Source organism: Miniopterus natalensis, chromosome X, assembly GCF_054644295.1.
Source record: "Miniopterus natalensis isolate mMinNat1 chromosome X, mMinNat1.hap1, whole genome shotgun sequence".
Classification (NCBI taxonomy): Eukaryota; Metazoa; Chordata; class Mammalia; order Chiroptera; family Miniopteridae; genus Miniopterus; species Miniopterus natalensis.
Window position 1 is genome coordinate 69911892 of NC_142103.1, and position 23462 is coordinate 69935353.

Below are 23462 nucleotides of genomic sequence, written 5' to 3' on the forward strand. Positions count from 1 at the left end.
TCAACGTTGCTAATCATCAGAGAGATGCAAATTAAAACCACAATGAGGTACCACTTCACACCTGTCAGAATGGCTGCCATCAACAAATCAACAAACGACATGTGCTGGGGAGGGTGTGGAGAAAGGGGAACCCTAGTACACTGCTGGTGGGAATGCAGACTGGGGCAGCCACTATGGAAAACAGTATGGAGCTTCCTCAAAAAATTAAAAATGGAGCTGCCGTTTGACCCAGTGATTCCATTCCTAGGAATATATCCTAAGAATCCTGAAACACTAATCAGAAAGAATATATGCACCCCGATGTTCATAGCAGCACAGTTTATAATAGCTAAGACCTGGAAACAGCCCAAGTGCCCAACAGCCCAAGTGGATGAGTGGATAAAAAAGCTGTGGGACATTTACACCATGGAATACTACACAGCTGTAAAGAAGAATAATCTCGTACCCTCTGGGACAGTATGGATGGACCTGGAGAAAATTATGCTAAGTGAAATAAGCCAGGCAGGGAAAGAGAAACATCACTTGATCTCGCTTATACGTGGAATCTAAAGAACTTAATAAACTGATGAATAGAATAGATTCAATGACATGGAAGCATAGATGAGACTGATGAATGTCAGAAGGATGGAGGAGGGTGGTTGGGTGGAGAGGGAGAGAGTATCCAAGGAATTTATATGCAGATATGCACAACCCAAAGACAGGGACAATGGTGAGGAGAGGGACTGGGGAGGGGGAAGAGACGGGGTGGAACGGGTCATTGGGGAGAAAAAGGGACATTTGTAACATTTTAAACAAAAATAAAATTTAAAATATTAAAAAAAAAAAAAGGGTGGGTGGTTTCTGGGACTCCTGCCTATTGAGGCTGTTGGGAGGAGCAAATATGGGAGAGGGGAATATATGGGTGGCCAAAGTCTGTCCTTTTCTGTTGTTATGCTATTACACATCTATTCGAGAATCTTGGCCAGTCATGATTTCAGCTATCACCTATGAGCAAATGACCTGACCCACGTTTCAGACCTATATAACCAAATTCATATTTGACATCTCCAACTGAATGTCACATAGAAACCTCAAACTACAAAAAAAAAAAAAAAAAAATAGCCTTGCAAAGTAACCTCTTTCCTCAAGGAATGCCATCTAGACAGAGAGTTAAGACACAAAGTTAAAAAGATCTCTGATAAAACAAGAAGAAATATTCTCAGAAACCAACAAAGTTGCGATTTTGATAAAAAGTGGTAGAGAATCTCAAAAGAAGGGTCTTTCACTGTAGGCTGAGTATGGGAGTAGTCAGAGTTGAGATACGAACTAGGTTTTCAAAAATGAGTTGGTCTTGGGCTAAAATTCAGGCTAAGTTGCTCTTTTTAATCTCTGGGAACATAAGACTAGGCTAATCTCTTGTGTTAGTAATTAATAATTAGGGAGCAAGCTAATAAATGACATGTAAATGTTTATAAAACTAAATTAAATAAAAAATAAAAACAAAAGTAGAACAAAACCAAATCAAAAAGCTGTAACTGGTAACTTCCTCTTTAGGTTCTTTCCTATAGAAAATTATGTTTCCTGTCTTCAGAACTTAAGTAGGTAGGTGATAAAAATTTAGGCAGAAAGTTACTTCAAAGATTCAAGGAATTGGAAGTGAGTGACCAAAGCCAAGAATTAAGAGTAAAGATGAGTAAATGAAGGATATAAACTGTTATTTGATACCCTCTCCCCCTCATCCTCCACAACCCTATGCCAAGTACTATACATGCATTATATAATTTACTCTTGACAGCAACAGTGCAATTACCCTGAATTCCTAGAGGAGGAAATAGATTCAGAAACATTCAATGTCTTGCACCAGGAAACACAGGTAGAAACTAGTAAGAGTCAAGTATTTGAACTCAAAGAAACCAATCTCCAAATTCCAAGTTAAAGTGGACCATAGGTTTCTAGAGTAGGGAAGCATATAGTGTGGTTCCCTGGAAGAGACCTTATAGAAACCATAGAAACTGACCCGGTACATTTCCAGGGGCCTTTAGATCTCACATAACCATAGTACAGACACAGCTCCCAAACCAGTTGAAACTGAAATAAATTAATTGGGTGAATACTAGAATGAATCAAACTCAGACGTGATAATAGCTAGGCAAATAGATGATCAACTTGGAGAATTATATTTTGTACTAGCATTTTCTGGGAAGCCACAAATCCTGGGAAAACAGCTGACTTGGCTTTACCATTTATCAGAAGAGCCAAGGCAGCCTTTGGCTTCAGTCGGTTCATGCGGTGTTACTGGAGACAAGTCACTGAACCTCCCTGAAGCTCGGTGCTGTAAAACATGATACTCATACTCACTTGCAGGGTTCTTGGGGAGAATGCAGGTATTAAGGAAATTATCTTCCACATATGACAATAGCAACTGTTTTCTGCAATTTGTTTTTAATTGAACATCATTTTTGGACATGCATGTATAAAACTTGTCCAACAGCAAAAGGAAAGTACACTTCTCTTGGAAAATATCTCTATTCCTTTAAGATTAAAGATTGTAAAGGAGTAGAGTTAGGTACCTGTGTAAGCAAAGTTGAAAGGCCTTGTCAGAGGAACGTGATGCTTGGGAGCCACTGTGGGATGGGAGGGATATAAGAAGATACCATCATCAGCCAGCATCTCCACCAGTTCTTTATGCAGGCTCTCTGCCATCGCCTTGTACCTTTTGTATTTCTCACTGCTGTACTTCAGCTTTTCTTCCAACAAGGCCAGTCCTACAGAATGATTACATATAACAAGTTAAAGTATGAAACTTCATTTTAAATCCTAGCCTTCTTTAGTTTATCTTTTCATATTCTAGAACATTGAGAAAGTTAAAAAGTGATAAAAAAGAAACCTTGTAACCTGGCCACCCATACATGAACACTGCTGACCATTTAATATTAACTCCTGGTCTTTTTTGGTGATGCTATATATCAACGTCCCAGCTTCTCCAACAGAATGTTACATCGTAAGGATTTTTATGACTATATAATATTTTAATTGTAGAAATGTATCATAGGTTTTTCTTTAACTAGCCCATGATTGTTGGGCATATAAACTTTTTCCAAAATTTAAATGCTGCAACAAACATCATGCATGCAACTCTTAGAAAAACTTTATAATGGAATTACAGTTTTAGAGCATTCTATTTAATATATCTTCAAGTTTTAAATTATATTTTATGAAAAGATTTTTAATACATACATATGTATACATATTTTCACATTAGTTAAGTATACATCATAAGTGCTTAATAAATAATATTTAGTATTTAATATTAATTTATTTTAAAATAGTTTACTTATTTTTAAAATAAGTTTTTGTTCCTATTATGAAAGAAACATAAGTCTAATAAAAAATAAGAAAAAATTAAAAAGATTAAAGTAGAATAAACAACTTGCCAAGAAATACAGTACCCAGGGAAAATAATTGTGAATATGTTAGTACACTTAGTTCATGTACTTTTCTATGCAACTGTAAAATTTTCCACTCATTAACATACATAAATACACATTATCAACATAGCTTTATAAACTTGGCTGTAAGTGCCTGCATATAACTTCATCCTATATATGAATCATAATTCACTACCTATTCCTCTGTTAAACATTTAGGATCCTTATAATTTTTTGTTATTATAAACCATGCTGCAATGCACATCTCTATGAACAATTTTTTTACTATGGTTTAGAATATATATTTTTAATTATGTCTTTACTGATTTCAGAGAGAGGAAGGGAGGAAGAGAGAGAGGTAGAAACATCAATGATGAGAGAGTCATTGATCGGCTGCCTCCTGCATGCTCCCTGCTGGGGATAGAGCCCACAACCCGGGCCTGTGCCCTGACAGGGAATCAAACTGTGATCTCCTGGATCATAGGTCGATGCTCAACCACGGAGCCATGCTGGCCGGGTATGGTTTGGAATATTTTTATCTGAAGAGTCTAGCTTGTGGCCAAAATCCCTGTGTGATTTTTCAGGTATGACCATTAGCAATTAAAAAAGATTTATCCGGAAATACTCAAGGGGGAAAGCTCCTCTCTGCAAGCCAGATATGGTGTACAGACAACGCAGTGAAATGTCTATAGGCTGTTGCAGTCAAGGACTCAAGCTCCTCTAGCCTGTGATTTTCTTGTGCATATTTGCATTCTTAGCCAAGGCACCTAGATCTCTTTATCTGAGGCCTTTGGCAGAAGTCTTCTTCAGGTGTCTCTGCTGAGGCCTCTTTATGGGAAAGGTAGAGGAAACCTTGAAGACATTTTTCCCCACTCCGACTTACTACTCAGGACTTTTCCACTCGTAGTCTCTCTCGTAGTCTTCATCTTGTTCCTGACCTCATGATCTGTAAAACTGCTGGAGCCTTTTGTTCAGGGCTCCTTTAACAGTGAGAAAAATCTCCACACTTGTGCTGATCCATTTGACCCTTGACTAGTGCAAATTTTTATAGGGGAAATGGGAAAGGGAGGAGTTGTTGTTTTTCCAGTTTAGCCTCTTGCTTATACGATCACTGCAACTAAAGGCTTCACTGTTACTTTTATTTTGACGTGTTGCTTTAATTAGCTATCTCAACACAGGACAGCTCAGCTAAGCCCCTGACATTACCTAGGATGAAAAAATATGATTTCTTTTGCATGAATTGAGCTGGCATAAGACAACACAAGAGTTCCTTAGAGACTTGATATCAGTATACCACTGTCCTTGAATTTTCATGGCTATGCACAAGAAAGAGGACATCGGTGACTAGAATACTGTCAAGATTCTTTTGAAGAAAAGTAACTCTGACTAATATTTGGCAAGTGAGTACTTTGAGTGTCATTGTCCTTAAAATTATTTTCCTGATGATATCAGAATATTAGGGCCTTTTTCCAAAAATAGAGCAATTTCTGATGATAGAGACCTCATTAGTAGAGCTATGTAATAATAACGACAAAGATAAAAAGAGTTCCTATTTATTGAGTCTTTATGATGTTCCAAGATTTGTGGCTTCATCTTTATAAACTTGAAATTGCCAGTATATGCATGATTAGGCTGTATCTCACATATTCTAGATTCATAATCTCATTTAACTAGCAAAACAATGCCAGGAAGTACATATTGTTTAATCCACTCAGTTATGTAGGTAATATATACTTTTATTAATTCCATTTTATAGATAATAAAGATGAATCACTGACAATATAAGCGACTGAATGATGAATCTCAGAGGGAAGGGGGGTGGGAAGGTGGGGAGAGGGGGGAGATATTAACTAAAAAACTTACATGCACATATGCATAACCCATGGACACAGATAATAATGTGGTGAGGGACTGGGGGAGAATGGGGGTGGGGTAGAGGGGGTCAATAGAGAAAAAAAGGGGACACCAGTAATTCTTTCAACAATAAAGATAAATTTTAAAAACTTTGATTTTTTTAAAAAAGCCTCCCATTTTGTATAACTCCTCAGAGTATCTCTCTGCTTGCTGAATGAGGTGCTACCCAATTCATGAATTGTTTAATAAAGCCAGTTAGATCTTCAAAAACAAAATAAATAAAGGGATAACACATGAAAAGATACCAAAAATCTAATATTTGGCAGTAGGTACTCAATGAGCATTTGTTTACAATAACAACAATCACCAACTCTGCATCAAGTGTCCATAGCTGCACTAATTTCTTTGGTGAGCTGCTTCAACTACTGTATATGACCAATAATTAACATTTGATAGGTTAATTCACCTAAATATTACTGAATAGGCCTTTCCCCAAAGTCAAATATATTGTCCAAAATTTCCATTTAGATATTTAAAAACAATACATGATACAGAAAAAGCATCTTAGGCATTTGAATTTGTAAGGCAAACATTTGAAGAGTACTCCTTAATTTAGTAGCCATCTAACCTTTATGAATTAAAGTTTCTCAACCTAAAATGGGCATTATAATAGATACATTACAAATCAATAGGATAAAATGCACAGGACAGCGCTTGGCACATAGTGATATGTTAGCAGATGATGGATACTAATTCATTATTCATATATTTCAGCTTTCCTCAGTGTTGTGATGTGGTAAGATGTTCTCCTCTCCCCTAAAGATATCAAACTGGAGAAAAGATGATTTACATACCAATGGCTGGGATGGTGTGCACTGATAGGCCTAAGCACCATTTCATCAATTCCCACAGAGGGTTGATAGGTTTCCCATGGTCACTAAGCAGATCCACAAATTTCACAGGTTCCTGACAGTGAAGAAAACTTTATTAACCAATTCACCCCAATACATTTAATTAAAAAAAAGAATGGGGAAAGGAAGAGATTAAAATGTAAATGTGAAAATAAACATATCAAAGTGCTAAAACAGGAAATGCAAGTATTCTCTCAAAAAAAGTATGGCTAAGACAAAAAATATGAATAGGAATGGTCATAGCAGCACTAGGAAAAATAGCCACATACCAATCAGTTGATGAATAGGGAAACAAAAGGCAGTAATTCAACAGAATATTATCCAGCCATAAAAGAAATAAGGTACTGATACAAGGTACAACATGGATAAAATGTAAAAAACATTACGCTAAGTGAAAGAAGCCAGTTACAAAACACCACACAATGTATGATTCCATTTATTCGAAATGTCCAGGGTAAGGAAATCTATACATACAGAAAGTAGATTAGTTTTTGCTTAAGGCTGTGGATAGGGCAGTGAGGATTTTGGAGGGGGTGACTGATAATGAGCATGAGTCTCTTTTTATGGTGATGAAAATGTTCTAAAATTGACTGTAGTGGTAGTTGCACAATTCTGCATATGTTTTAAAAATCATTTAATTGTATGCTTTAAAAGAGTGCTTTACATGGTGTATACATTGTAACTCAATAAACCTCTTATAATAAAGTGGTAAAATGGCCATAAACAAGTATGGTTGAGAAAACGACCACATCCTTTTTCCACAGTAAAAGCTTCAAGTATCAACCATATAACGCACCTGCTCATAAGAGATGGGCCATTACTGAGCAACACGGTAGAGTGCTTATGAACACCAGCTCTGAGTCAGAGGTGAGAGCAGACCAGTTTTTTGCCCTTTTGTCTTATGTCAGGTTTTTAATATCAGGATCAACTTTAACAATCAGCACCTACGTTATAAGTTTCTCCAAGTTATGAGAGAGTATCTCCTGCAAGTGAACTCAGAATAAAATTTTTGTTACTGATCTTTGCCTTAGTTTTGTTCGTACTCTGCGAACCTACATGTCAGTCAAACATCCAAGCTTGAGGATTTACATGAACTTCCTATTCTGAGCGATTTCCAAGGTGCTTATATAAAAGAAACAATTTATTTGTTTCTGAAACACAAGTATAGTGACTGATAATTTATTTTCCTTAAGGTAGAAAGGGATCGTGAAAGTGCTCCCTTATTGAAGGGTTACTAAATGTCAGAAACTTTACCAGAAATATTCTTAATCCAGAAAATAATCTTGTAACACAGGTATAATACTTTCATTTCACAGGTGAGTAAAGAAGAGATTAAGAACTCCCCCACCAAAAAGAAAACAGAGCTAAAAAGTGACTTGTGATTTGAATTTGAGTCTGTCACACTCCTAATGGCCAGCATATGTACAAAAGTTCAAAGACTTGAAAATAATTTTCCTATTTTTTCATAATGTTGACTTTAACTTATTACTCTTGAAGAATTCATATTTAAATTTTTCAATAAATCTGAAGAAATCATAAGTAAAGCATCTTCCACAAGTACCCAGATCAGTTTCCAAACTTAGCAAATAACAGGAGGCTGAAATTACACGGTAGAAAAGCAGATAACTGTGTGCACATCCTTAAAAACCTCTGATGGGGGAGGCAAAGTGGGATCTTGACAACAGGGGTTATCTAATCACTTTATGCTTTATTGAAGCCTAAATGCTCTGATAGCCAGCACACTCTATAATGGAATAAATCTCATGCCCCGTGCCTTTGCCCACAATGTTACCTCTGCTTGAAACACCTTTTATCACTTCTTTACTGGTTAAGGACTTCAAAATATTCAAGTATTGGTGGATAGAAACTCCTCCACCAGGAAGCTTTCCCTGACTTCCACATATAAATGGGATTGCCCTTTCTGATCCTACAACCATATATGCTTATACCAGTGTAGCACTCACCGAACTGCATAATCTTTCATTATTTAACTATGTCACCTATTTGCTTATGAATTTCATTTCTCCATATCTATAACATATGGCCCATATGTTAATATGGTCAATAAATATTTATAAAAAAAGAAGAAAGGAAGGAAAGTAGTGAACATACCGTCCCATCATGTCCCTTTTCTGACATCATTGTGACCCATAACTGAAAAGAATACTTCATTTGCTTCAGTTTAACATGTTGAACTGAAGCTCCTAGCATATTTTCCAGGTTATCCACAACCTAAAAAAATCAAGATAAAACAATAGACAAACATGTTTAGGAAAAAGAGATATCACTGGAGTGTGATGTAAGCAAGATGGTTGACAAGGAAGTTTTAGGTCCTCATTTCTTCATGGAAACACCAATATACAGACCAAAGTAGCTCTGTGAGATCTCTGGAGGCCAGTTAAGAAACTGCAGCAATAAAACAAATGACCAAAAAATGAAAGCTGCACTCAAAATGCTCAGAAATCTCATGGTACCTTTGCACATTCTTGCCCCATCCCGTTCTTGGCACAGTGCAGAAAGACAGGGAAGAACCCACCCAACTACTAACTTCTACTTTGAGACTGAATAAAAAGAGTGGAATTTGCTTGCAGTGTTCTGGTTAGTATAGGGGCAGCCTGGGTCAACCAGTTTATCTTTTGCCTGGACGGGAGCACTGATGGGAATAGAGGCATAGTTTGTATATCATGTTGGAAGCTGTCAAAAGCAGTGGTTGGAGCTGTGGCATAAGAGTTGCAGGGTCACTGCAGGCCTGTGGGTGTCTAGGTATAAGATATTACAGGCAGAGCAATAATATAAAATAACTAAGGGCTTGAGAAGAAGCAAGGATGAGACATTTAGGGAAATAAAGACATTAAAAAGTAGTCATATGTACAGAGGAACTGGAATTTAAAAATGTGCAGGCCCAAAAAGGACCCATCTCCAAAAGTTTTGAGAGAACATTAAATCTTTAGGCCAGGTTAATCAGTAGAGGACTTCCTCTGCACAAAGCCAGTCCACAAAGACAAGGAGAGGTAGATATTATTTTAAATACTCATTTAAAAAAAAAAAAGATAACAAGGCATACAAAGAAACAAGGAAACACAGCCCATTCAAAGGAACAAAATAAATTTCTAGATACCAACCCCTAAAGAAACACAGATCTCTGGCTTACTTGACAAAGACTTTAAAATAACTGTATTAAAAATGTTCAGTGGGTTAAAGGACATCATGGACAAACAAACAAAAGTCAGGAAAGTGATATGAACAAAACTACAATATAAATACACAGATATAAATTAAAATAAAGAAACAACCACAAATTCTGGAATTAAAAAACACAATAAACGAACTGAAAAATTCACTAAAAGGGTTCCACAGAAGACTGAAACTGAGTAATAAATCAACAAAACAAACTTGAAGACAGATCATTTGAAATCACTGGGTCTGAGGAGCAAAAAGAAATAATAAAAAAATGTGAAGAGAGACCAAGGGATTCATAAGATGCCATCAAGTGAAATAATATATACATTATAGAAATACTAGGAAAAGAGAGTGAAAAGGGGACAGAGACATTATTTGAAGAAATAATGGCTAAAAACTTCCCAAATTTGGAAAAAGAAATGGATACACAAATACAAGAGGTTCAACAAACTCTAATTAGTATAAACTCAAAGAATCCCATAGTGAGTTACATTTTATCAAACTCTTGAAAATCAAACACACAAAAAAAAGAATCCTGAAGGCAGCAAGAAAAAAGTGGCATATCATATACAAGAGAGCCTTTATAGGGATCAGTGGTTTTCTTAGCAGAAATCCTAAAAAGCTAAAAGAAAGCCTGACCGGCGTGGCTCAGCGGTTGAGCAACCAATGATCCAGAAGATCGAGGTCCAATTCCCGGTCAGGGCACATGCCCGGGTTGCGGGCTCGATCCCCAGTGAGGAGTGTGCAGGAGGCAGCGGATCAATGACTCTCTCATCACTGATGTTTCTATCTTTCTCTCCCTTCCTCTCTCTGAAATTAATAAAAAAATTATTTTTAAAAAAGCTAAAATAAATAATTGTGAATCAATAAGAAAATGTATGGCAAAACTGTACTTCAAAAATGAAGGCTATGAGTGACATCAGCATTATGGCAGCATAAGTCATTGCTCTTTTTCTCTATTTTTAAAACTAATTTGACATCCATATCTGAACGGAAGTGCCTCTGCACATTACGCCAAGGGACCCAAGAGGTTTCCAGCATCCTGAGTGCATTCAAAAACAACAAATGGAACCTAGGTGGGGCCTGCAGATCCAAGAAAGTCAGCAAAGTTGTCACATCCTCACTCTCAGGCGTTGGGAAGAAGACACCTGGAGAGTGCAAAACTGGACAGATACCCATGAGTGAGATTATTCATGTAAGGCCAGCCTGCCTGAAGGGAGATTCCAGCATGACATTGGAGACAGATAGAGACAAGTTAGGAAACTGAGGAGAGGGAGGAATTTGCCAAGACATTTCCCCTCCCCAGGGTGTCACTACAAGTGGTGAGACTTTTGGCAGCAGCAATAGTAACCTCCCTGGTACATTGGAATTGAACCATAGTCTATATCAAATGCATTTAACAGACATACATAATACATTCCATCCAATAGCAGCAGAGTACACATTCTTCTCAAGTGCACATGGGGCATTTTCTGGGATAGATCATATGATAAGACACAAAACAGGTCTTAGCAAATTTAAGAAGATTGAAATAATAATTATCTTTTCTGACCACAATGGTATGAAGCTAGAAATCAAGAACATGAAGAAAGCTGGGAAAATTTACAGATATGTAGAAACTAAATAACACATTTGTGAACAACGAATGTATCAAAGAAGGAATTAAAAGGGAAATAAAAATGGTCTCAACATAAATAAAAATAAAACACAATATACAAAATTCTATGGGATGCTGCCAAAGCCTGTTTAAACACTACAGACCAAAAGAACCAGAGACAATTTCAGAACATTATCTCTAAAAATAGCAGAATACCCATTCTTTTCAAGTGCACATGGAACATTTTCCAGTATAGACTATGTGTTAGACTACAAAACAAGGCTTAGAAAATTCAAGAGCTTTAAAATCATGCCAAATATCTTCTCTGACCACTATGCTCTAAAACTAGAAATAAACAACATAAGGAAAACTAGAAAACTCACAAATACATGGAAATTAACAATGAGCAGATTAAAGAAAAATTTAAAGAGGAAATAAAAAATACTTTGCGATAAACAAAATGGAAACATATCATACAAATATAATGGGAGCAAAAGAAGTTCTATAATGCAGCAAAAGAAATTCTAAAATGTAAGTTCATAGCAATTAAAACCTACATTAATAAACAGAAAAGATCTAACATAAACAACCTAAGTATAACCTTTAAATAATCAGAAGGGGGGAAAAACTGACCTCAAAGTTAGGCAAAGGAAAGAAATAAAGATTAGAAACATACAATTTACCAAGACTAAATCAGGAAGAAAGAAAATATGAACAGATTAATTGCTAGTAAGGAGATTAAACTGGCAGTCAGAAATCTCCCAGACACACCACAAAATACAAAGGATTGTAAGCAATATTATGAACAAGTATATGCTAACAAATTGGACAAACTGAGGAAAGAAGATTAATTTCTAGAAACACACAATTTCCCAAAACTGAATCTGGAAGGATCAGAAAAATCTAAATAGACCAGTTACAACTAATGAAATGGAAGCAGTAATAAAAAAAACTCCCAGCCAACAAAAGTCCTTGACTAGATGGCTTTACAGGCAAATTTTACCAAACAGTCAAAGAACTAACACCTATCCTTCTCTAACTATTTCAAAAAATTCAAGAGGAGGGAAGACTCCCAAGATCCTTTTATGAGGCTAGCATCATCCTAATTCCAAAATCAGATAAGGACACTACAAAGAAAGAAAATTATATGCCACTATCCCTGATGAATATAGATGCTAAAATCCTCAACAAAATATATGCAAAATGGATCCAGCAATACATTAAAAAGATCATACACCACGATCAAGTGGGATTTATTCTGGGGATGGAAGGCTGGTATAACATCCGCAAATCAATAAATGTGATACATCACATAAACAAAATGAAGGACAAAAATCAGATGATCATGTCAATAGATGCAGAAAAAGCATTTGATAAAGTCCAGCACCCATTTATCTTTTTTTTTCTTTTTCTTCTAATCCTCACCAGAGGATATTTTTTCCATTGCATTTCAGACAAAATGGAAGGGAAGGGGGAGGGAGGGGGAGAGAAGAGAGGAGGAGAGAGAGGTGGGAGGGAGGAGAGAGAGATTGAAATATTGATATGAGAGAGAGACATCATTTGGTTGCCCCCTGCATGAGCCCCAATCGGGGCCAGGAATCATCCAGCACCCATTTCTGATAAAAACTCTCAGCAAAGTGGGAAGAGAGGGATCATATCTCAACATAATCAAGGCCATATATGACAAACCTACAGCCAGCATTATACTCCATGGACAAAAACCAAAAGCGTTTCCCTTAAGATCGGGAAGAAGACAGGGATGTCCACTTTCACCATTTATTCAACATAGTGCTGGAAGTTGTATCCAAGCAATCAGATGAGAAGAAGAAATAAAAGGCATCCAAATTGGAAAGAAGGAAGTATAACTGTCATTATTTGGTGAACACATGATACTGTATATGGAAACCCCTAAACACTCAACCAAAAACTACTAGAACTGATAAATGAATTTGGTAAAGTAGCAAGATACAAAATTAATATTCAGAAATCAGTGGCATTTTTACACACCGATAATAAACTATCAGAAAAAGAAATTAAAAAAACAATCCCATTTACTATTACAACAAAAAAGATAAGGTACCTAGTAATAAATTAATCAAGAAGGTAAAAAACCTGCAGTCTGAAAATTATAGGATCCTGAAGACAAACTGAGGAAGATACAAATAAGTGGAAACATTTACTGTGTTCATGGATAGGAAAAATTAACATCATTAAAATGTCCATGCTACCTAAAGCAATCTATAGATTCAACACAATTCCTATTAAAACACCAATGGCATAACTTACAGATCTAGAACAAATACTCCAAAAATTGATATGAAATCACAAAGACCTTGAATAGCCTCAGCAATCTTGAGAAAGTACAAAGTTGGAGGTATCACCCTATCTAATATCAAACTATACTACAAAGCCATAGTAAGTAAAACAGCCTGATACTGGCATAAGACTAGGCATATAGATCAACGGAACACAACAGAGAGCCAGAAATCGACCCACACCACTGTGGTCAATTAATATTTGACAAAAGAGGCAAGAACATACAATGAGGTAAAGACTGTCTCTTCAATAAATGGTGCTGGGAAAATTGGACACATACATGCAAAAACCCCAACAAACTAGATCACCAACTTACACTATACACAAGAATAAACTAAAAATGGATTAAAGACTTAAATGTAAGTCACAAAACCATAAAAATCATAGAAAAAAACATAGGCAGTAAAATCTCAGACATTTCTTGTGTAGCAATATTTTTGCCAATGTATCTCCCCGGGCAAGGGAAACAAAGGAAAAAAACCCACAAGACTACATCAAACTAAAAGGCTTTGCACATCAGAAGAAACCATCACCAAAACGAAAAGGCAACTTACTGAATGGGAGAACATATTCACCAATGGTACATTTGATAAGGGGTTAATATCCAAAATATATAAAGAACTTATACAATTCAGCACCAAGAAGACAAACAATCCAATTAAAAAGTGGGCAAAGGATCTGAATAGGCACTTCTCCAAAGAGAACACATAGATGGTCAAGAGACATATGAAAAGATGCTCATTGTCACTAATCATCAGAGATATGCAAATTAAAACCACAATAAGGTATCACTTCACCCCTCTCAGGATGGCTGCCATCAACAAATCAACAAACGACACGTGCTGGCGAGGGTGTGGAGAAAGGGGAACCCTAGGACACTGCTGGTGGGAATGCAGACTGGTGCAGCCACTATGGAAAGCAGTGTGGAGGTTCCTCAAAAAATTAAAAATGGAGCTGCCATTTGACCCAGTGATTCCACTTCTGGGAACATATATTAAGAATCCTGAAACACTAATTTGAAAGAATAGATGCACCCCTATGTTCATAGCCTCATTACTTACAATAACCAAGGCTTGGAAACAGCCCAAGTGACCATCAGTAGATGAGTGGATAAAAAAGCTGTGGGACATTTACACCATGGAATACTACTAGGCGGTAAAAAAGAAGGAAATCTTACCATTTGCGACAGCATGGTTGGACTTAGAGAACATTATTCTAAGTGAAATAAGCCAGTCAGAGAAAGACAAGTACCATATGATCTCACTTATATGTGGAATCTAATGAACCAAATAGTTTAACAAACAAAATAGAAAGAGAAGCATAGATACATAAAACAGACTGAAATCTGTCCAAGGGGAGGTGGGTTGGGGGTCTGTGTGAAAAAAAGCTGAAGGGATACACATACATACATACACACACACACACACACACACACACATATAGACACAGACAACAGTATTATGACAGCCAGAGGGAAAAAAGGGTGGGGGTAGGCAAAAGGAGTACAAATGGGGAGGGAAAGAGACTTTACTTTGGGTGATGGTTTAACAACGCAGTATGCAGATGATGTTTTGTTGAGTTGCACATGTGAAATCTGTATGGTTTTGTAAACCAATGTCACCCAAATAAACTCAATTAAAAAAAATCTCCCAGCCCGGCCGGGCGTGGCTCAGCGGTTGAGCGTCGACCTGGGATCCAGGCGATCAGGGTTCAATTCCCGGTTGGGGCACATGCCCGGGTTGAGGGCTCGATCAATGACTCTCTCATCATTGATGTTTCTATCTCTCTCTCTCCCCCTCCTTTCCTCTTTCTGAAATCAATAAAGATATATTTTTTTAAAAAATAAAAATCTCCCAGTGAAGAAAATCTCAGGACTGATGACTTTACATGTGAATTTTACCTAACAGTTAAGGAAGAATTAATGGTATCCTTTTTAAAGTCTCCTAAAAAAATCAACAGAGTGAATACTCCTGAACTCATTTTAGTAGGCCAAAATTACCCTGATACCAAAGCTAGGAAAAGACTCTACCAGAAAAGAAAACTACATGTTAATAGCCCTGATAAGCACAGATGCAAATGCCCTTTACAAAACAATAGCAAACTGAATTCAATAGCACATTAAAAAGATCAGTCACCATGATCAACTGGGATTTTCACCTGGATGCAAGGATGATTCAATATATACAAGTCAACCAATGTGATAAGTTTCATTAACAAAATAAAAGAAAAAATCATATCTTGAAATACGCAAAAAAAACATTTGACAAAACTCAATAATCATTCGTGATAAAAATTCTTTTAAAATTAGGTATAGAAGGAAGGTTGGATTAACTGAGATGTAATGTCACCAAGATGGCAAAATAGGACATTCCTGACTTCACTCTTCTTCACAAGAAAAACTAACAACTATTCAAGGACAAGACACCACCGAGAGAACCCTAGAACATGGAGGTGAGGCTAAAGCAAACTCCTGCACCACAGGAGCAAGACTACATTAGAAAGGTAAAAGAAGGGGCTACCCGTTGCCTGTATTGTTCTTCCCCCAGACTAGAGCACCACCATGCATGAGGTCACCCCTGAGCCATAGGCTCCTCCAGGAGAAACAATCAGCACCCCCACTTGGTACTAATTCATTTTTTCAAGCCACTACTCTGATCTTGCCCCATGGGTATTGCAGGGTAATCTGGGAAATTCAACTACTTCAAACATGTGATGGAGAGAGGGGGAGGGGCTTGAAACAACCAGCACTTGGGCCTCAGCAGACCAAGAGCATACCTTCAATGCCCAAGTAGTAATCACATCCAAGGGCTTTGTTCATCTGGAGAACAAAGTTATGGGCAAGTTCTGACCAGAGAACTTGGCAGGGTGCAAATGTGCCTGACTGAATCCTCAAATGGGAAATTTTGCTGGCCCTAGAGCCCAATTTGCTAATGCCCAGACAAGGAACAAATTCACAGCCCCACCCATTCTGGAGGGTGACTTAAGGCCCTATTGGAGCAGAGTACAGGTGACAACTCCTAGGAGCTGTGTGGTGTGGGGCACTCCACACAGAGTGCAGCACCCCAGCCCAGAGTCAAGAGGGCAGAACTGACCATCCCCAGAGGAAAGCTAGCACCAGGCATGGATGGCTCCCTTATCATGCACAGGCAAGGGTATTAAATCATAGCCAAGGCTGAGGGTAACTCCTAGCCCCTCCCAACAAGAAAGTCTGTTTGGAAAATTGAGAGTAAGCTTTAGTGGCCCCTCACTCTTTCACCTAGGCAAGGGAGCTAAGACTTAGTACCACCTGTAGCTGAGAGTATCTTCTGGCCCCATCTGACCAAAAGAGCTGTTGACAATTTCTGGAAGCTGTGCTGCCCACAAGTACTGGAGCCTAGAGGAGGCAAGTAGAGTCAATAGTTTGCAAACCAAAGCCAGGGCCCTGTTTGGCCAGGTAACTCAGGGTGCAGGTTGGCTTTATTAAGACAACAAAGAGCTGTACCAGCTTTAGAGATGCTCCTCGCACTGTGCCAGGCACAGAATCTAATGTGCAGCCTCACACATTACTGAATACAGACTTCAGCCTGTCCAACCAGAGAAGCTAACCATAGCACACAGGAAGCTGTGTGGCCCATTCACAGTCTGTGACTACCCCCACCTGAAAAGCAAACCCAGTGGCCTCACCTGACCATGGAATTCGGTGTATACTCTGGCCTGATTCAGTTACCCAAACAATGAGTTATACAGATCTTGAGTTCCATCCTGCTGCCCTGTCAGGGCAGGGAAACTAATTCATTTCTCTATCTATAGTTGAATGTAATACCCAGTCCTGAGCATCTACTAAGAGTAACCAGAGAATCCAGGTAACCACAGAGCCAATCCTATATCCTCACTTCTGTGCAAAACCAAATCAGCAGTCTAATCCAATTGTTCTCAGCCAGAGGCAGAACCCCCATCCCTATCCTCAGAGCTTGAAAAGTATCCTTACCTAAAAACAGACCATAATAGCAGCCCCACCTGCTGAAGGATATACCCAGAAAACAAAACTGAGCTGGCCGGTAAAGTTCTGTCTCCATCCGATTACTCAAATGCACAGATACCAGTGTAAAAAAGCAAGGGTAACAAAAAATCAGGTGACACCACTAATGGAAACAAATAAAGCTCTAATAACTGACCTAAAGAATTGGAGACCAATAAACTGTCAGGCAAAAAATCCAGAATAATCGTCTTAAGGAAGCTCTGTGAACTACAAGAAAACACCAAACAGATAAATAAACAAAATTAGGAAAATAATACATGAACAAAATGAGAAGTTCAACAAAGAAAGAGCAACCATCAAAAACCCCCAGAAATTCTAGCCCTGGCTGGTTTTTGCTTAGTGGTTAGAGCATTGGCCCATGGACTAAAGGGGCTTGGGTTCGATTCTGGTCAAGGGCATGTATCGAGGTTGCAGGCTCCATCCCCGGCCCTGGTTGGAGGGAGTGCGGGAGGCAACCAATTGATGTGTCTCGCTGACATCAACGTTTTGTTTCTCCCCCCACTGCCCCGCCATTCTCTCTGAAAAGCAATGGAAAAAATATCTTCAGGTGAAGATTAAGACAAACCCCAGAAATTCTAAATAAAAAAATACAATAATCAAACTGAAGAATTCAATAGAGAGTTTCAAAAGTAGACTCAACCATGCAGAAGAAAGAATCAGTGGCCTGAACATTAGAAATTACCCAGTCAGAGTAGCATAAAAAAAAAAAAAAAAAAAAAGTGAAAAAAGCCTACGGGTTTATGGGGCACAATGAAAATAACCAAATTTCACATTATGGGACTTCTAGAAGGAGAAGAGAAATAAAAAGGGACAGAAAGTATATTTAAAGCAATAATGGCAGTAAAATTCTTAATCATGGAGAAAGAAATGAATCCATACTCACAAAGCCCAGAAGATCCCAAATAGGTTGAACACAAATAGGGTTACACCAAGATGCATTATAATTAAATTGTCAAAAGTTAAAGAGAAGGAAAGAATTTTAAGATTAGCGAAAGCAAAGAGAGAAGTTAGATATGAGGCAATCAGTGGATTTCTCAACTGAAACTTTTCAGGCCAGGAGAAAATGGGCTGCCGTGTCTGTCTTCATATATTAAAGCAATCTTTTATAGCACTTAAGTTTATAATTGTCTTCATTTAGGTTTCACATATATGTTTTAACTAATTCATAAGTACTGTATAATCATTTTTATTAATTGTTTCTGATATATTGGAATGATTCTGATTTAGGGATTACATGACTTTAATTAGGACACTTGTTGACCTTACTGTGAGAGTTTTTACATGAATTTTCTTGATGTTAGAGATACAAAACTACCTATTTTCCAAATAATGATCTGTACTATTTTTAATGGTGTCACATGTTGATTTACTGCAGTTTTTAAAAAAGTGTCTTTAAAACTTGACATGGTTCTTCCTCTTATTATTATTCTTTGAACAAGCTTTTGCTTTTAAAAAGACAAATTTGTTTCATTATTTCATTTGATTATAGAAGTATTTAAAAAATAAAAAGCAGATTAGAATTGTTGCATGTGCAATGTGATCTCAATTATATAAAATTTACTTCTACACATAAGCATATAAGAATAATTGGACAGATATGACAAAATAGTAATAGCAGTTACCTCTGAGCAATTTCTTTTTTTGCTGTATTATACTTTATTTTTAAAATCTTCCTTTTTATTATTAAAAAATAAAATATAAAAAAATAAGTATAACCAAAAATTACTTAGTACAACTATTGTAATCATCTTAATTCTGTATTCTAACACAGAAATATCCGGCAGACAGTAAAGGAATAGGGTGAGAATGGTACCTACTGACCTAAACACGAATTCCATGAAAGAGGTTCTATTTATAATTACCTTTTTCTGAGCCAGAATGAGATCTTGGTCCACTTTGGACATTAAAAATGAGCCACCATCATGTTCCATCCAGTAAAATTTCAAATCCTTTAATTGCACTTTTTCATCTAGTTTTAATCTGTGGAGGAATAAAAAAAACTGATATGAACAAATTACTTATATATACTCACTAGTTTAATTCTAACAATTGAGATTTTGCTTTAGTGGCGTCCGTCCTCCCCGCCCCCCTCAGAATTTTGTGCCAGAAATAGCGATAAACCTTTAGAATTCAGATTTCCACTTAAGAGTATTACTCTGCTTACATGAGAGAGAACAGCTTAGAATGGTCAAGATTGAAGATGGAGTAAAAAGCCAGAAGGCTCTGGTAGTAGTCCAGGTGATTATAACCATGGTGATAGAAATGTAATGATGTAGGAAATAATTATGAGGTCATCTTTATTGGAGATTGTTTCCACATACGGAGTGATAGAGGTGGGGAATCGGGCTTTAGTGACTGGGTTGATTATGGTGCAGTCACTGGAATTGAGGAAGAATAAAAGTAGCAAATCCGTTTTGTGGGGTTTGGAAGAAGAATGAAATCAGTTTTAGACACATTGAGTTTCAGGTCATTGGGATGCCCAGTATGTCGGTTTATACACACTCCTGTAGCTAAGGTGAAAAGAAGCAACTGGAGACATATATTTGTGACTTCTCTATGTACTGGAGGTAACTGAAGTAGTAGGTGTAAGGGGGGTGATCCTGGGAAGTTGGGGAAAGAGAGAAGAATGAAGTGAGCCAAGACTCTCTAGAGTACCAGTATTTTAAGGATGAGCCACCAAGAGATAAAAAGGAAAAGGCATAGATGTAGGAGCTATATCAGGAGAATGCAAATTGCAAAATCCAAAGGTAGGGATTGTTTCAAGAAGGAAGGAATAGTCAATAAGGTCACCAGTTACAAGATCAGAAACCTTGACCAAAAAAATTTTAGTGGTGGAGAGGTGGAAACCAGGATGTAGTTTAGGCATGTTTAACAAGTAATGGAACAAAGATCTGAGAGAGTACCAGAATATGAGATCCACAGAACAGGTCAAAGCACTTATATACCAAAGCAAAAAGAAAGACATTTGCTTCATTCTAAAAGGAGAAATGAGAAATTAATCGCTGGGGAACTAGAAAGTTTGATATAAGGAACTGAAGAAAGTTCCACAGATTGCATTTTCTTGGTGAAGTAGAATGTGGGATCATTTATTGAATGCAAAAACTAGATGAGAATATCATAGTTTTGCTGCAAATAAAAATAATTCAAAATTGCTGCTGTTGAAAACATAATAAAGATCTATGAAGGGAAACAGAGAGTTTTTTAGGCTGTATCAATGTCCCAGTAAGTTTGGAAAACATGTGTGGTGACAAATGACAGAAGCACCAGAAAGGCTTAAAGTGAGATAAGTTTATATATTCAAATTGCCAAATGAACAACAATAATCCACTGCTTTCATCCCAAATAGGCCTATTTTTGCATAATATTTTTACACAGTAAATTATTTTTACAAACTATCTTCCCAGTTTGTGAAGCAAGACATCTACATATACAAAAGTTCTCTCTCTCAAAAAACAAACAAACAAACAAACAAAAACCCACCACCACCCTCTAAGTCTTTGGTTGAGGACTGAAAGTTTACCTTTGTCTCTAATAAACAAAGGGAGAGAAAATAAAGAAAAGAAGTGGACATACTTTTTGATCCCAGGTCCTGCCATGACTCTCAGCATGGGGGCCAGGTCTTCAGCATAGCGGCACATTGGACCAGTGCACTGAAACAGCTCCTGGGCTCCCTTGGCCACAGGAAACTGACCCTCGTTGGAGACCACACCTGAAAGGTTAGACACCTGGGTTAGCTGTCCAAGATAAGACATGATACCTCATATGAGTGAAATCATATGGTTCTTAGCTTTTTCTGATGGACGTATTTCACTCAGCATGATATTCTCAAGGCCCATCCATGTCATAAAAGTAAAACTCATACACGACAGTATGAGAGGGTTACAAGAGGGAAGGGAGTGGGGGGAGTAGGGAGTAAAAAGTAAAATTAAAGGTGATGGAAGATGATTTGACTTTGGGTTGTGGGCACACAATACAATATACAATACAATACACATCATGTATCATAAAAATGTACACTTGAAGCCTATATAAACTTATTAACCAATGTCACCTCAATACATTTAATTAAAAAAGACATGATCCCTGAATGGTATATTTCGCCATCCTGTTTAATCTCTCTTAAACCTGGAGGGTAGAACTTCTAGTACAATATTTACTAGAAGCAGCAAGAGCAGATGTATTTTTCTTGTTCTGATCTTCAGAGGAAAGTTTTCAGTTTTCACCAATAAGTATGATGGTAACTATGGGTGTTTTCCTATAAGCCCTCTTTTTTAATATAAAAAATTTAAGTGTTTACTGTGTGACAGATACTCTTCTAGGAGCTTTACAACATTAACTCATTTAATTCTCATAACAACCTTATGAAGTAGGTATTTTGGCTATACCCATTTTACAGATGAGACAACTGAGGCAGGCATTAAGTAGCTTGCCTAATATTACATAGTTACTAAGTGACAGAATACCTGAAATCTAGCGCCCCAGACTGTTATTGATCACTAAAACAGTGACTCTAAACTTTTGGCTTCAGGATCCTTTTATACTCTTCAGAATTATAGAGGACCCTAAAGAATTTTTGTTTACACAAGTTAAACATATCAATATTAAAAGTGAAAAGATATTAAAATATTTATGTGTTAATTTGTTTAAAAATAAAAGTAAACCCATTATACCTTAGCACAAACATCTTTTATAAAAACTATATTTTCTAACACAAAATTATAGTTAGTGAACAGGTCATACTTTTACATTTTTGCAAATCTATACAGTGTTTTGTTTAAAAGAAAAAACCTTAATTCTCATATCTGCTTCTGCATTCTACGTTTTGCAATACGTAATTTTTTTTGAAATATATAAAGATAAGCAATCTCATACAGATATTGATTTGAAAAAGCAGAAGTATTTTTAAAATCTTAACATAATTTTTCATATTCTCTGTTCATATTATATCAAATCAGGATAAATCCTGTTTCTGATAGGATATTTACAATAAGAAATCTGAAATTTAATCAATGATTTTCTTACTCTGTCATACTAAAATCCATCAGTATATATCTTACTCTGATTCAATCATTTTCCAATTCATAATTTTGTAACACAAATCATTCACCAATGATTTGAAAAATATTAGTTCACTACAATATCTATTACGTATTATGTTCATTTTACAGTATCAAAAATTCATTCACATCACCACTGATCTCTAAGAAAAGTCCTTAATTATTATTGCAAGGCTGTTAAGTTCATGGTGGTAAATGTAGGTTTTCCAAATTTCTAATTTCTGTTTGTATAAGGCTCTTAAAATGCATGAGTAAAAGCACAATCCAAAGAGATAACAAAAAGAGATAGACAAATGAATCTGTTATATGTATTTTAAAAAGTATTTAGGAAATTTTTTATTCATAAGAAGAAATGACTGATGGTTGCCAGAGGGGAGGGTGATTGGGGGGCTGGGTGAGAAAGGTGAAGAGATCAAGAAGAACAACTTGGTAGTTACAGAATAGTAACAAGGATGTAAAGTACAGCACAGGGAATATAGTCAATAATACTGTAATAACTAGGTATGGGGCCAGGTGGGTACTTGAAATATTGGGTGGACTACATTGTGAAGTATATGATCGTCTGACCACTATGCTGTACACCTGAAACTAATACAAAATAATATTGAATGTAAACTGGGATTGAAAAAAAAGAAAGAAAAAGTAATGAAAAAGGTCATGAACATATTAAATATATAAATGCAGACTGAACTGTTTGAAGATGCAAATAGCAGCCTCCTACATGCACTATTTAAAAATATGCCTTTATCAATTTCAGAGAGAGGAAGGGAGAGGGAGAGAAAGAGAGAAACATCAATGATGAGAGAGCCATTGATCGGCTGCCTCCTGCACGCCCCCTACTGGGGATCGAGCCCGCAACTTGGACATGTGCCCTGACCGGGAATGGAGCTGCGATCTCCCAGATCATAGGTCAACGCTCAACCGCTGAACCACACCAGCCAGGCTGCATGCACATCTCTTACCTTGCTTTTCTTACTTATCCCTGTGGTGACATGAATTTTTGGTGTTCATAGGGTGGTTGTTAAAACCAGAAAAGATTAAGAAATATCAAATAGGACAGCAGCATCATGGTGGCTTAAGTTGTTTTTATTTTCTCATACTTTTTAATACAACTAATTAGAT

General features: G+C 36.9%; 1 protein-coding gene across 2 annotated transcripts in view; it reads right to left on the reverse strand.

The window, feature by feature from the left end:
- FAAH2 (fatty acid amide hydrolase 2) overlaps positions 1 to 23462 on the reverse strand; it is an 84671-nt gene that overhangs the window by 7287 nt on the left and 53922 nt on the right. The window contains exons 6-11 of one of the 2 annotated variants that reach the window (XM_016213265.2): positions 20857 to 20992; positions 19146 to 19263; positions 8285 to 8404; positions 6116 to 6227; positions 2550 to 2744; positions 1475 to 2311 (exon numbers count right to left, since the gene is read on the reverse strand). In XM_016213265.2, the coding sequence (XP_016068751.1) occupies positions 2286 to 2311; positions 2550 to 2744; positions 6116 to 6227; positions 8285 to 8404; positions 19146 to 19263; positions 20857 to 20992 (707 nt within the window). In that variant the 3' untranslated portion in view covers positions 1475 to 2285. Of the gene's footprint in view, positions 1 to 1474; positions 2312 to 2549; positions 2745 to 6115; positions 6228 to 8284; positions 8405 to 19145; positions 19264 to 20856; positions 20993 to 23462 lie in introns of those variants that run through there. The other variant, XM_016213263.2, reaches the window with a different exon arrangement.